Source organism: Rhamphochromis longiceps, linkage group LG14 (assembly GCF_057381845.1).
Source record: "Rhamphochromis longiceps isolate RC_006_pf linkage group LG14, R_longiceps_female_GT1.1, whole genome shotgun sequence".
Taxonomy (NCBI): Eukaryota; Metazoa; Chordata; class Actinopteri; order Cichliformes; family Cichlidae; genus Rhamphochromis; species Rhamphochromis longiceps.
In genome coordinates this window covers 29485622-29500408 of record NC_140570.1, presented here as the reverse complement: position 1 = coordinate 29500408, position 14787 = coordinate 29485622, and the positions used below count along the sequence as shown (strand labels likewise).

General features: G+C 39.7%; 1 protein-coding gene across 1 annotated transcript; it reads right to left on the bottom strand.

Moving 5' to 3' along the window:
- Positions 1-1366: 1366 nt before the first annotated feature.
- On the bottom strand, positions 1367-13129 carry tsr1 (TSR1 ribosome maturation factor). The gene is made up of 15 exons (XM_085380210.1): positions 12965-13129; positions 10765-10864; positions 10446-10674; positions 9924-10058; positions 9367-9818; positions 8698-8833; positions 8121-8305; positions 4412-4614; positions 4149-4308; positions 3942-4052; positions 3711-3843; positions 2214-2330; positions 1901-2041; positions 1737-1811; positions 1367-1650 (listed from the first exon to the last, which is right to left on the bottom strand). Exons 1-15 carry the CDS (start codon positions 13093-13095, stop codon positions 1472-1474), a joined length of 2487 nt encoding a protein of 828 aa, XP_085236336.1. The 5' UTR covers positions 13096-13129; the 3' UTR covers positions 1367-1471.
- Between the last annotated feature and the right edge of the window lie 1658 nt (positions 13130-14787).

The window sequence follows — 14787 nt, the reverse complement described above, 5'->3', positions numbered from 1 at the left end:
GAGGTACTAAATATATGAAGTGTTACCTCAAAACTGTCCAGTGCTCCCACCTTCCCTGGCTCCAAAAATAGTAGGGACATTTGTCTTTCTTGCATTGTCTTTTTTTCAATTTATGTAATTTTTTTTCCACTGTTCTCAAACAAAAATGCTCAGGGTGGACTTTTTTGCCTCCCTCCATCTTCTTTTCTTGGATCATGTTCTCCACTTCATCCAAAAGACTTCACCTTCAGGTTTCCCAGACACACTGGCATGCCTTTATGGTGCAATCCCAACAGAGTCCACGGATGAATCATGTTGCTGCAGGCATGCAGGGGCTCAGTTTTTACGATAAATATTGCAATTCATAAATCAGCGTTCTCCGAAGAAAGAAAGTACGGCGCAGGGGAGGACGCAAAAGTGTAGAGCATTTCAGCTTTAGTTTCAAATTAACAGGGGTTATGATCTGTGTGTATGTGTGTTGACTAGAACTGAAAAGAAGGCTACAGGTCAGGGCAAGACCACCATGAAGAGCCAAACTGCCAGAGTGTGTGTGTGTGTGGGGGGGGGGCTAAACATTGCTGGTAGGAGGCACAGTCTTATCAGTGCTTTTATTTTTGAGTGCTCATACAATGTCATGCACTCGATTCGTAAATTACATCAGGGAATTATCATGTACAGGAAAGTGTAGCAAGAGTAAATTTTGTGGAGATCAATCAACCTTTTGGCTTCTCACTCATGTAATGGTGGCAATTCGTCTTCTATTTTGCACCATTGTTGTTTCACTCTGTGCTAAAATTCAAGTCATTTATTAGTTCTTCAGCCTATATTTTTTAAGTAAACTATACTGAGGCATGTGTATGATAAAAGATAACATAAATAATGCTCAAAGCTGTGATTTTTCCAAATCTTAAACAGCATTTCATTAAGCGATTACAGAAAAGAATGTTTCCTTAAAAGTGCGACTTGGGAGTTCTCTTTCCATGATTAAAGTTCCTCACGTATCTCGGTCATTATCAATACATAATTTCGTCCTAGCTTTCTACATTTTAATGTGCGTAGGCATTAAGCCACACATGCATGACTTCAAAGAGTTGCCCATGTAATGAGCTCGATACATGCCTAATGTTAAATTACTGAACTCACCCAGTCGTCGTGGTACCAGCTCTCAGATTTGTTTAATCATAAAGCACTCAGTGCAACTCAACTATTTGTTTAGAGGCAGTGACTCAAATCTTTTTTACCCATTTAGGAAAAAAGAAAAAGTGAGATGCTCTACAAACATGTAGGAAGCTTTATTAATACTTATCCATTCCTGCCATCTAGTGGTCAAAACAAACTCTGCAGCATGTTTGAGGCTTGGATGCAAAATGGAACAAGAAAGCTTAACTTTGGATCAAAATAGATTTATTTAATACGCATTCCACTCTTTTAAAGTGTCCTGAAACCACTTGGATGTTTCTGTTATTACATGGCTTGTCATTCTGTCCCTCCACTATTCCATATCCAAGTCTTCCATTTCCACAGTGCCTTCTCTCTTCACCCAAGTTAAAGGCGCGGGCACATAGGGGTCATACGTCCACCGAGGATACACTCTCTTGTACAAATTCATCAGCACAGTGTCTTGAGAGCGTAGCTGATTGTCAAACACGCATTTCATGTGACCGTGTGTTCCTGAAAAATAAGAAATGGCAGTGAGAATCCACAGCAAATAAGGCACAGAGACACAGACACAGGGTTTTATTCTTAAATTTTCTCACCTAAGGCCTCCTTGATGTGACCTCTCCGACCCCATTTTGTTCGCAGCTCCACTGGCTTGAACCACATGATATCATCTGTAAAAGAAAGTCAAGAAAATTTTAATGAAAAAATTAGGAATTATGTCTGCAGTGACAGTAATAACAGTATGAGAACGTCCTCTCACCCCTGTTAAAGAACATGTAACGAACAACAGCAGAGCGCCTGTTAATTTTGAATGGGTGTCCACTCAGAACAATCCTCTTCAGCACAACACGCTGAGGGTCACAACTGAGCAGACTGCCTGTAGCCACAAGGTCCTGGATGCCTAGAAAGACACAGTAAGAAGAACACGTGCTCAAAGGCCAGTACAGAATTTGCTTAAGTGGATAATTAATCAAAACCACCAACAGGATGAATGGTCTAAAGTTTAACTTGAGGGCAGCCAGGCCACTAATTCAATTTACTCGTGTTGACGTAAACAGGACTTTCCATCTCACCATCATTCCTTTGCTTAAAAAGCAGGACTCCTGAAGGGGGGAAGGTGATGGGGGCATACAGTGACACTACAATGGGGGCATCTGGTCTGAGGAAGCGCTCCATCTTATGCTTGTCAGCTAGAAAAAAAGGTGGAGGGGAAAAAAAAAGATTTTATTATTAATAATAATAATAATAATAATAATAATAATAATAATAATAATAATATATCCAACAGATATCTTGTTTCCAGAAGTAGCTTTTAAGATCATTATACTAATAAAGTAACTTGATTAACAGTTCTTGTTTTGTAAAGAACCGAAAGTCGACCTTACATGGTGGAAAGACATTTTTCAGTTTCTGACTTTTTCAGCTTAAGATCGACACATCTTAATTAAAATGTCAATAATAATAATAATAATAATGATAATAATAATGAAAAGGTTATTTTAATAATAAAAAGGTTACGTTTATGTTTTTTACTGGATGATACCTTTTTATACATTTTTTTTCAAAAGAACACAGCATAGCATTATAACAACAAATATTACAGTAATAGCACTCCCGTAATGCAAATGCATAGAGGTGGTTCTGTTTAAGGACGCCGTCTCAACATCATAAAAAATAAAAAAAAATCAAGTGGTACAATGAACCCACCGAGTTCCAGGTGACCCATCATAACTAAATTCGTGGAATAATAGATACTAGATTAGCACCAGGTGTGTTTCAATATTACAAGATTTACTTGTAATATGAACCAGATGTTAAAACACTGCATTTAGTCTGCATGTTGGCTGGTTATGATATCTGATTTTTTTTGTTGTTGTATTTTTTAACCGATTTTTGCCCTCAACTGCAGTAAGTTACAGGAACTTCTCTCAGTGAAACAAGTGAAAATAAAGTGCTCTGCTTTTGCAAAGAGGCAAAACGACCTGCTGTACATCCACCTTTATCTGACATATTTTACCTTGGCAAACAGAAGCAGGTACAACATATTTATATAACAAAGCAAATGTCAGGTTCTTGTATAATTTTCAAGTGTTTATAAACTCACCAGATAACAGGATATCCTTTTCTCTCATCTCCATAATTTTCGTCATAACTGGTTGGATCTTTTGCTCATACCGAGGCTGCTAGCTTGCGGCTAGCTCTAAACTCTGGATAGTTTTCGCTTTAACCACGTTACTTTGTTAGCTTATTTAAAATGCCCATGTTCAGCTCGGTGAGGGCGATTTAACTGTTTGATTTGGTTTGTTGTTACAAACATTATGGCGGTTTGTGACTTAGTTTGGCAAGCTTTATCTCTTCTTGATAGCTATAGCCAAACAATAAACGATATGTTAGTTAGACTGATCAGTCAGTTACCGGTCAGTCAAGAATGCAGGAAGTTGGACGTTACAAGCCCTTAGCCCTGAATTGATACATCTCTGGCAATGCGTTTGATTTAAGTTTGTTTATGTAGGATCACTACTGCCGTTTGTTCTGATGAATGTACTGGATGAATTCAGCAGGTTTTCTACCTGATGTGTGTTGAGAGAAGATGGGAGAGGCTCGGAATCTCCGAAATCCACAATGGAACACAAGCTCCTCTTTAGATTTGATCGGTTCTGTGTTACTGGGGTGTCTCTGCACCAAAACATGCATGACTGACATCTATGCACAGAAGAAAAAAACATGAGGTCAGCAAAAATTATTCTGTGTAGCTGGTGCAGCTTTTCTTACGAAAAGGAAACATTTTCAGATGTGAATACCTTCTGTTCATGGGGCAAGAGAGACACGAGAACCAGAGGTTTGCCTGACTGGACACTCTCCATCACAGAAAAAGGCACATCAATGATGTGCAGGGTCACATACCAGCCATCCTGAAACGTGGAGGACAGCAGAGTGAGTGAAGCCAAAAATCATGGTTAAACATGAGAGCATTTACAGCTGAAGACAACTACTGTTGTCTACTTTACCATGGCTCCATCCTCCTCAGCTGCAGCCTCAGCCAATATGCGGCGGCGAGTGCGTTCAAAGCTCTGGAACTGGAATATACGCGAATAGTCGAGGGGCAAGTTTTCCATGGGGTCCCAAGGTGACGAGCGGAAACTTTTTAACCCCCTGTAACGCTGGAACCTGCGAGAACAGGACGGCAACCCAAACAAACAGGAAACAATAAATATTCCATCCCAAAAGGAAATGTAAAAGAAACAAAAAGCATAAAAGAAACGCTACTGACCTGATTCTAGCTGGAGTGTCGAGGGGCGTGTCCACCTCATCGGGGAACATTTCATTGGCTCGAGCGTCACGGTAGCGTTTTAGGCCTTCTTCTTCGGCAGCTTCATCCATATGTTCATCATAGCGCTGATCTGCACCCGCTCGCTCTGTGGAGCACACCTCTTCCTCCTCCTCCTCTTCTGAATCACAGCATGAACCTGGGTCCTGGGCAGAGAGGACACAGGACAAATTTAGTACAAGAGGTTTGAACAAAGAATGCAAGCTGCTCTCTGACCATAAACACAACAATCATTGTACTCATTTTTAGTGATCAGTGAAGAAGCTTTGATGCTTTGGCATTTACTAACAGCAAATGCAGTGACAGAGATAACACTATTGGTTAATTCAAGGAAGGAAGGAAGGTCATGGGCCACAAGGGGAATACGGCTAGCCTCACAGTAGTTTTAGTTTGGTTGGCCTTGACTTTAAGACATCTGTCTCTGACATTTTTGCCACCCAAACAAAATTTTATATGGAATTTTCTGTGCCAAGGCCAAATTTCAGCATTATATAGTAGATATAACTCAGATAACAAACAAACTATATTTTCAAATTACAAGACCACTGAAAACATGTTTAAATAACCTTTTACCAGCTGTGAGTCTGGCTCCCTCTTTTTAAAACCCTGAGCTTCTAATCCTAATATACTGAGTTAAACAAGTGTCCTGGGTAGGCATGGGCGATATATTGAATATACTTCATGTATCAAAAGTTTTTCCACGTACGATGGTTAAAATGGGTCTATCGGAACCATTGAGTATGAACTGCCCTGGCAATATTAAGCTTTTCAGAGGTTTTTTTGGAGCGACTGCATGACTAATCCTCCCTCCAAAGCAGAAGGTTTTCTGCACGGCACACTGCGCTGAGCATGCGTGTTTATATTCTACCTTATAAGAAAAAAATATGGTGACAGCCGGAGTTTCAGACGAGGAAATGAATGAGACTGTAACTGAAGACGAGTTGGACAAGCTAGTTCCAAAGAGAAACATTTACTGGCAGTGGTTTGGTTTTCAAAAGGAGCATGTCAAACAAAATGCCATAATTTGCAAAACATGGCATAAAACCATTGCCACAAAAGGTCGCAGCACCACAAATTTATTCCACCACCTGAGAAGTCATCCATTGCAAAATGAAGAATGTTTTAAAGTCCGCATGTCAACATCTCCCCACACACCACAGAAAACTCTAAATAAACCAGCCATGACGCAGATGACACTGGCGTCTTCGTTTGCCAAAGTGATCCCATACGACAAAAAAAAAGGTCTGTGTTGACTACAGACAGTGACTGTATGAATGATATATATGGTTGAATATAACATTTGTTTTTGGAGGCTAGTTAAACATATCGTGGTATATATCATATATCATGATATAGCCAAAAAACAAAATCGCCCAGCCTTACTCCTGGATAATGTTCTCTTGCTGTAATGTAATGTACAATATTGTTGTCCTACTATTACAAAACACTTACTTTGTTAGTTGCTGCCAGTATTAACAATAACCAGACACAAATGGCAGGAAAACAAATGACATCAAAACGATCCTAATTATAGAAAATATTTATGTAACATAACCAACAACTCCGCCACAATAAACAAACAGCACTGAGGGGCCTTGTATGTGTGAATGGGATAAGCAATTGCCCGAATTCAAACTATGGGAATCCCTGCTTTGCATACATTTGAATTCAGTGTGTTACGTAAAGACACTCTCCAGTGCAAGACATCCACTCTTAAAACAATATCTAGAAATTGAGCATCCAAGGGCAACATATTTGGATAAGGAAATGAATCATCAAAGAAGACATGCTTTGCTGTGCTCCCTTGGCTGGCAAATTACAGGAGAAGCCAGACGCAAGAGCGGAAAGCTCTCAGCATGCGGCTGATACACAACCTTTCCAACATCCTTGCTGCAATAGTAATAATAATCATTATCATTTGAAGTACCCTTTCCACTATTGTTACCTTCGTCTAGATACGTATGACTGTGCGCTAACCTTGACATCAAATGCATGCTAATAACAATCACAGATCGTAATGAACCTGTTGCATAAGGAAAGTTTCCCTGACTTCTTTTCAAGCGGAGTGGGAAATAAATAAATGGCCAACCCCTCCCTTCGTCCAGACAGGAAGTTCTGTTCACAAGACAGGAAGACAGGAGGCTTCTCTTGGGATTCCTGCTCCAAACACTATTGTTGTGGTGAGCAGCCTGGCACTACACGCCAGAGTCAGACACTGAGAAAATAAACAGTGCCTCTCAGCAGTGAGGTGCACTGCCTGTGGGTCACGTATGCACCGCTTCAGCCCCGGAACCGCCAACACTTTATTGCTTCTTCACAAATTACCATCCTCATCATCCTCCACAGGACTGCACCGCCTGACCTTAGCTACCGGTACACTGTTGCTATGACAACACGACCCCGCGCAACAAAATAACCATAAAAGGTATGTTCTGGCTGAACTTCTGGTCAAACTACTAAATGAGAAATGAAAGAAAAATTCCAAATATAACAACATTTGTACAATCACTGACACACAAACCCTCTACATCATCCATACTAGAATGAAAAACCTGTCGTAATCAAGTCATCTGAATCCTGTAGTGAGTCTCTGGTATTTTCCATGGAAAGCGTTGTTATCTAAGTAATTGGTAACTTACTGTACCTTGTTTTGCAGTAAAATGCTGTTAAACGTTTTATTAAATATGATACTACGGACTAAGGGCTTCTCTGAATTATTCAATTTTAGCATGTAAGCACGCTTTATTATTCTTACCACAGTGGTAAATTATCCAGCTTTAATTTTTGGTGGTGCGCCCACAGGTAGGCAGACTCGTGTGTTGTTGTTTTTTTAGTCTGAGCCTACTCAGGCCTCATGGCTTGAAACAGAGCACTTCTTCAATCATGGCGTGTCCACCCCAAGTTAGGAACCTGCCCCATTGAGAGCAAGTATCTTTAAATCTTGCTCACAAGTCAGGGAAGAATTGAGCAAGAGGTTGAAAGAGGATTAGTGCAGTATCTGCACTGAAACAGACTGCTGTTACGAAGAGAGCTAAGCAGGAAGGCAAAGCTGTAGTTACTGAAACAGTAAGAACAGGGATACAGGCACGGGAAATTAGTTTCCTCCAAAGGGGGTCTCAGCCTTAAAGGTAGGGTGAAAAGCAGAGTCACTCACAGTCGTGCTGCTTCTCCCCTCCATTGAAAAGAGCTAGCTGACATGGTGAGGGCATGAGCCTAGGATATCTCCTGCATGCTTCCTAGGTGAGTTGAATGTCCAACCCAGGAAGAGACCAAGGTAGACTGAGGACAAGCTGGACAGACATCTTGGCTGGCTTGGGAACGCCTCGTTAACAAACCAGTAGACCTCAAGACCTAGCTAGACAGACGAGCTGGCTAAACAAAGAGATGTCTGAGCATCTCTGCTTAGATTATATCCTGACCTGAGCTTTATTTAAAAAAATATATATACTATTTATGTCCATTTCAATTAATGCCCACTTTTCAGTGTATCGCATTTTACAAGGCTAGGCTGTCATATCATTATAAACTTTATACCCGTCTTTTTTGTGAAAAGTTTTAAAAAAGGAAAATTTAAACTGATATTTGCATTTTATTTATCTTCTGCTTCACTGTGTCATTAAAGACTTATGTCAAAATTACTTTAAATGTGTACCTGAGAGTCAATCTCCCCATCCTCTTTATCCATGGCTTCATCCATCATGTCATCATCATCATCGTTGTCACTACTTTCTTCATCCATGTCGCCATTCTCCTCCTCACCTTCATCAACAATCCACGTGGCCTGATAGTCTGATGTTCCTTTAGGGACCTTCATTACACGTTTTTTCTTCCTGGCTTCTAAAGAGAGAAACATCAAAAAACAACTTTGAATCCTGTGTTTTCCTGGCACGATAAACTGTATACTCTTGCATCAAGAAAAGCACATTACTCATTTCTATTTACTAGAAATGACTGAATTGCTTCAGCTATGTGTAACCATCCAAATTTTTACTGTACATCAATAACATTATAGCAAAGTCTTTGTTTAACTGGTTTGTTGTGTCTATTAAAACTGTCAATTAAGTTACATATATTTACATCAGTCAGACAGTTTCCCACTACTTGAAAGTATAAAGTGATATAGTTGTAACTTCAAATCAAGTGTGACTGTTCTAACACAAGATCTGTCATTTTGTATCTTAGTCATCATCATTTTCTGAGAGCATTATCTATAAATTCTGTTTCTTCACCTTCAGCTTCCAGCAGTTCTGATTCTGTTGGCCATGTCTGCTCTCCGTCCATGGGATCCACCTCAGCCTCTGCCTGCAGACTCTCCCTGTTGGATGGGTCCGCTTTCATGAGCACCCTCACAGGGGCCTCATTTTCCTGTGGGAAACGCAAATGAGCAGGTAAATGTGACCCATATCAACTAACACTCCAAAACAGTTAAAGGTGTTAAAGTTTCACTTCGCATTTAAACCAACTGACCACCATTCATTATATTCACTTTGAATTAGTTTTAATGGTTAAAAACAGCGTGGGGAAAATGCACAGAGTTTTAGCAGGGGTACATTCCAATTGTTATGCAACAGTAATATTACATTGATAAAAACAGATGCTGACAGTTGTAATGGATTACCTAACTTAAACAGGTTTCCATGCTTCAAGTTTGGAGCTATGCTTTGTATAGTGTGGAAAATGCATGCCTGAGTCCACAAGTGAGAAACAAATATCCATAATACAACTTATCAAAAAAGTCCAAAGCTAGGTAAAACTCCCCCAAAAATTTTAATTTTGGTGATGCAGTAGAGCAATAAATGAAGTCATTTATATAATTTATTGTTTAATAAAGTGTACGCTATCAGGTCTGCATGTACATTTGCAAAGTTAAAGTATTAAAAAAAAGCAGCAACAACTACCTGCATGTCAACATCTCCTCCTTTGCTCGGCTTCAGTGGTCTGGACACTGTTAAGTTCAGAGGAAGAGGGTCTACTGGGGCATCAATCTGGCTGAGCTGAAAATCACCATGACCACTGATGTGTACCAGTCTGTCAACCCGCAGAGGGCGGCCACGGACATACCCGGACACACAGAGTGTGCCCAGGCCAGTGGCTCCACTTGTACTATCAACAGGGTTGTTGGGTGTAAAAGTGACATGTTGAGCAATGAGATGTGACCGTTTGGAGCGGAAACCCAACTTTCTCTGTCTCTGAGTCCCCAGGTGTCTGAGAAGTAGTGTGGCATCTTGCTCGGAGTCCAGCGGGAAGAGACGAGCATCAGGAAAACGGGCCTCTGTGATCTTTGACAAAGCTCTTCTGGACTCAACCCTCTTCTTCACAGGGAGCTCAGACACACCCTGACACACCAGTGCTATGTAGGTTGAATATGGGAGAGAGACAAGGGCTTAGTAGAGGCACATCAGAAACGAAGTCAATTAAATTAAAAAAGAAAAAAGAAAGAAAGATTTATAATTACCATAGCTGGGGAGACCCTGAGCAAAGACGCAAGAGAGACAATAGTCTCCATAGGTGTCCCAGCCTTCAGTAGAATCCAACACAAATACAAGGCTATCTGCAATCTTTGTCACATCCAGTAGGGAGTGCATGTCAGCTATAAAAAGAGATTACAGAAGTGTTAAAGACACACACACACACAAAAAACAGAGTACATTTTTAAAATATTTGTTTTAGAATGTCATTTACTGAACACAACATCAATTTTACAACACAAAATATAAATAGATAAAAAAAATCGTATCTAAAGTACAGTAACATATCTGACTTAACTTCTTATTCTTCTATGGTATTCTACAGTATGTCACAAGTGTGTCAGCATTACCAGGGATGTTTACTTATTCTATGAACAAAATTCTCAAATTGTAATGTCTTTTACATTTGATAAACTAAAATTACATCAATAGATATCACAGAAGCAACACTACTTGTGCTTCTGGCTCACTTTTTTTTCCCCAAAGGAAATCTCTTTTCTAATGCTTACCTGTACTCTGACTTAGAAAGGTGAACCTCTGTTTAAAACGAGGCAGAATCAGCCCAAAACTGTCACTGACACCACTGATGCACCGGTCGTGATGTACAATGCCCCCAGCGCCTTCTCCACGAAGCAGCTTAGTGATGGCTCCAGCATCGGCTTGAGCATGTAGGGACACCACAACAACCAAATGAGGAGGACCATCCCTGCTGCCAAGACGTCGCTTTTCAGTCAGGACCTGGGAAGAGAGAAAGAAACTCAAGCAACTCCAGATTCGTTACATTAAGAATTTAAGAACAGCGATCCATCATGTGATATTTTAAATTACCATGTCTTTCTTATTCTTGCGCAGCTGGTTGGCTTTGTGCCTTCTGTCCATCTTCTTTTGCTCCTTCCTCTGTTTTTTGGTAAGGACTGTCACCGACACTCTGCCTGTGAGACATTGCAACACAAGTTATTTATTAATTTATACAATGTGTATAGTATTCTTTTAATATAGGCCTTACTACAACCCACAACCTTGCTGCTTAGAAAGAACTTCTATTCTAACACACACATATGGATCATGCTCCACTCTGCTGCACAATGTTAAAGCAGCTGAAGTCTAAGATGTCAGTAAATCTCGGCAAATACAAAAACAGTGTGTGAACATCGGCCGTTTGATTTTTACAATATCTTTGCTGCTTTAAAACATATGCTGGCAAGACAACCAATCAAAAACACCTGCAGAATGAAGTTCAAGTCAACACAACAGCGCAGCTGTTGCAGCAGACAAAGCTTCCCCGCCCCCAGAGGGTCATGCTGATATAAATAAAGTAAGCAAAAGACCACACATTAGACAACTGGACTAAATTTTATATGCACAGTACTGATTTGTTTCATAGTCAATGAATTCAGTAGAAATGGCACTATACTTTGTTAGAATATTTTATTTTTTACAGCTATGTGTCAAACCTTATATAACAAGAGATAAAGCAGACTCTATAGACAAGAAACAGTCATTTTTGTTCCAAGAGTTTTCTGGTTTTCATTTGTATCCCACTTGTAGTTGAAACTGATATGCTGGTTTCACCAGGAGCCCCCAGAAAATTGCTGTTGTCCCCGCTGGCTAAAGTCTGCAGACAAGACTGTAGTGCTATACTCTGATAATCCAATAAAAAGATTACTTACATTAAACAGTCCACTTAAATTCTTGTTTAGCTTTTAAAGCCAATTGCCTACTGTCAATTATGCATTACTGCAGATGTAACTGATAAAACATATTACAATACAGACTGTACAATGACTGACATTTACCATTTAGTATTAGTACACATGTGCATCAGTGAATGAATAATAATGAATTTCATATTGAAGACAAATTATGAACAAATCCATACTCATAATTATCATAAATATCAATTAACTGAAATAATTTTTCATTATGTTGTTCTGTTTATGTTAAACTATTTTTACTAACCAACTTTGATACCACTGCAATACATACAAGCATCAATGAACAACAATGAGACGAACATTCCTTTGTTGTTTTTAACTACCACACTGCCTTATATGTGAATATATTTTTCCAGTTTGAGACTGGGGTTTATTTATACCTGATATATTGATGAATGACACATCACTGCTAAGGTCTGACAGCATATATGATGTTGAATAACAGCACAAGCCGGCTGGATGATTATCCATCAGCCATAATACATAATACATTTATTCTCACACATTAGTGGAGCGCCCTCTGTTGGAATCCAGTTTAACTGCAGTGCAGACACTTCAGTCATTTAAATCAACATTCCTGGCTTTTATTGAGCAGTGGGGGTTATTGTGTGTACTCTTTAGGGCACGATTGCGTCATCTGGCTGTATGTTAATCACGTGTGCTCAAATAATTTTTTATTAAAGTGTCCACGTTACTTTGTATCTCAGACATTCCAATAAATGTAAAATGCCGACAAATTCACTAATCCACAAAATTTAGGTTTGTTTACAGATATAAGACTTTTGCCTGAATATATTTGTTTAAGCTACAAGGTGTCCAAATGTGTTTGTGTACTGCTTTACGCTGAATGAAATGAAATGAACATTAAATTATAGCATAAACTATCATTGCTGTACTGCTTGACATGTAGTGTTACTATCTGACGATCATTCAAATCAGGTGTAAAACGTGTACAAGTCGGAATGTGAGCTTGAATTTAAATAGAACAAAAATGTTTTTAATGATAAACTTTCTCGGTGTAATACAGAGTGTTAAGTCCTCTGATTTTCCAGTAACTGGATATCTGGAAGACCCCCGGACCACGTTTAAATAGCTGAAGCTCATTGGCAATCTCCAGTTAAACACCAAACGAGGCTCGCAAGCGAATACAGACTTTCACTAAATACCTTTAAAAGAAAAGTGCTACGATATAAGATACTGTACTGAAAGGATTGAGCACTTAAAGCCCAACACGTGTACTTGCAGAAGCAACCGCTACATGCTAACAACACACATGTAAGCCCCAGGTTTAACGCTGTGCAGCTGGACGCGACTTGCCTTTGTTTTCCCTTTCAATTTCTCCTTTCGTCCGGTGCTTGCCATGTTTGTGTCCTTTATTTTTTTGTTTGTATATGCCGGGTCTGTGGCCCTGTTGTTTTTCCCCATCAGCAGCCATTTCCACCATGTGGGTATGTCAGCTAATTTACTTCCGCACTTGCAGCAACGTCACGATAGGGACGTGTCTTCCGGAAAGCTTTTCTTCAAAATAAAAGCTTGGATAAGCATTATTTGAACTTGCTTTGATAGTCTTGATGAAGAGGTGTAAATGAGGTCAAAAGGAGCTGCTCTGTGCCTCGGTGGAGGCACAGAGGCTCTGAGCACCTTCTTGTGTGCAGTGGTGATGGACAGGTTGATATATGAGGTCAGGCAGGAGTTTCTGTGGACTGCAGTGTTTACAGATGATGTTGTGATCTCTTGTGAGAGTAGTGAGGAAGAGAAAGAAAGCCTAAGAGGTGGAGGTATGCTCTGAAGTAGAGCTGGGCGATAGAACGATAACGATATGTATCGCGATATAACTTTTACTCGATAGAGAAATCAAGCTATCGCGATAGACCTCGCCGCTCTTGTCCTCTTAATATAAAAAAAAAAAAAAAAAAAAAAAAAAAAGGTCAGCCAATCCAAATCAAGTATCGTAGCGCAGAGCCGAACCAATCACAGCCGCAGCGTCACGTCGCGTTAGTACAGCACAAGTACCAAGCCGCACGTGTGTTTGTTTGGGAAGCAGCCGGCGGGTAATGGAGCCAGCGCATAATGGAGGAAATGAGTGTGCCGACTAGAAAAATCAACCGAGCATGACCGAAGAGAAAACAGATGATGGTTCCAATGCCGGAGAGATTGTCGAACGGAAGAGCCATAGAAGTTCCGTAGTGTGAAGGTATTTCGGCTATTTCAAGTCTGACAAAAAACAGAGTAGCGTGCCGAAAGCAAGTCTGGAAATACAATAAACTGGTGCATGCGTCACACTGTGCGCCACGTTATTGTTTCGGTGAAATTAATTTCTACAATACTGTTACTGTTAATTCTACTCTCTGCAGTGTTTAAATGCTTACATATACACACAGTTACTGTCCGTCCACACATACGACTCGGTTCTGCTTCTATTCCCCAGCTTTGTTTACTTTTTCCCACCGAGGCTTCTAGACTTCTGATTGGCCAACATTTCTGCACGGTTAGGAATCTAGCGCCACCTGCTGCTTTGGCATGTTCATAGCAGCGTTTTCCTTCATTTCTGCCTTTATGTGTGGACGGGATTATTTTTTAAAACGAAAACGGAAAATCTCCGTTTTCAAAAATACCCGTGTACGTGTGGACGTAGCCTCAGTCTCTGACTGGAAGCGCTAATGCGTCATTCGGCTTTTGTCAGACTAAAGTAACTGTTAAAACTGTTTGAAAAGCTAAGCTATACAACAAGGAGAGATTGAGAATTTCCTTTTAGTTCTCAGTTTATTTGATATTGACAAAAGTTAGTCAGTTTTGTCTGTTCTTCTGTAAAACAAACTAAGATTTATTTTTAGAATTAATACTTTATTTCTAAGTGGAATTGACAATTTAGTAGTCTGTTTCGTTTGTTCTATTTTGAAACTTAAACGCTTTAGCGGCTGCCTTTTGTGTAGTTTGCAATATTTGCCTTTATTTATCTGAAAAAGTCTCATGTTCCTTAAGTACATCTACCCTGTTGAACTTATTATGGGAAATAAATATTTAAATAAAAACAAGCTGCTGATTATTTCACATTTTACTTGTGAGCAACGGCACATTTAAATCTTACAAATATAGTTATTTGGCTTATATCGTGATAGATATCGTTATCGCCTGA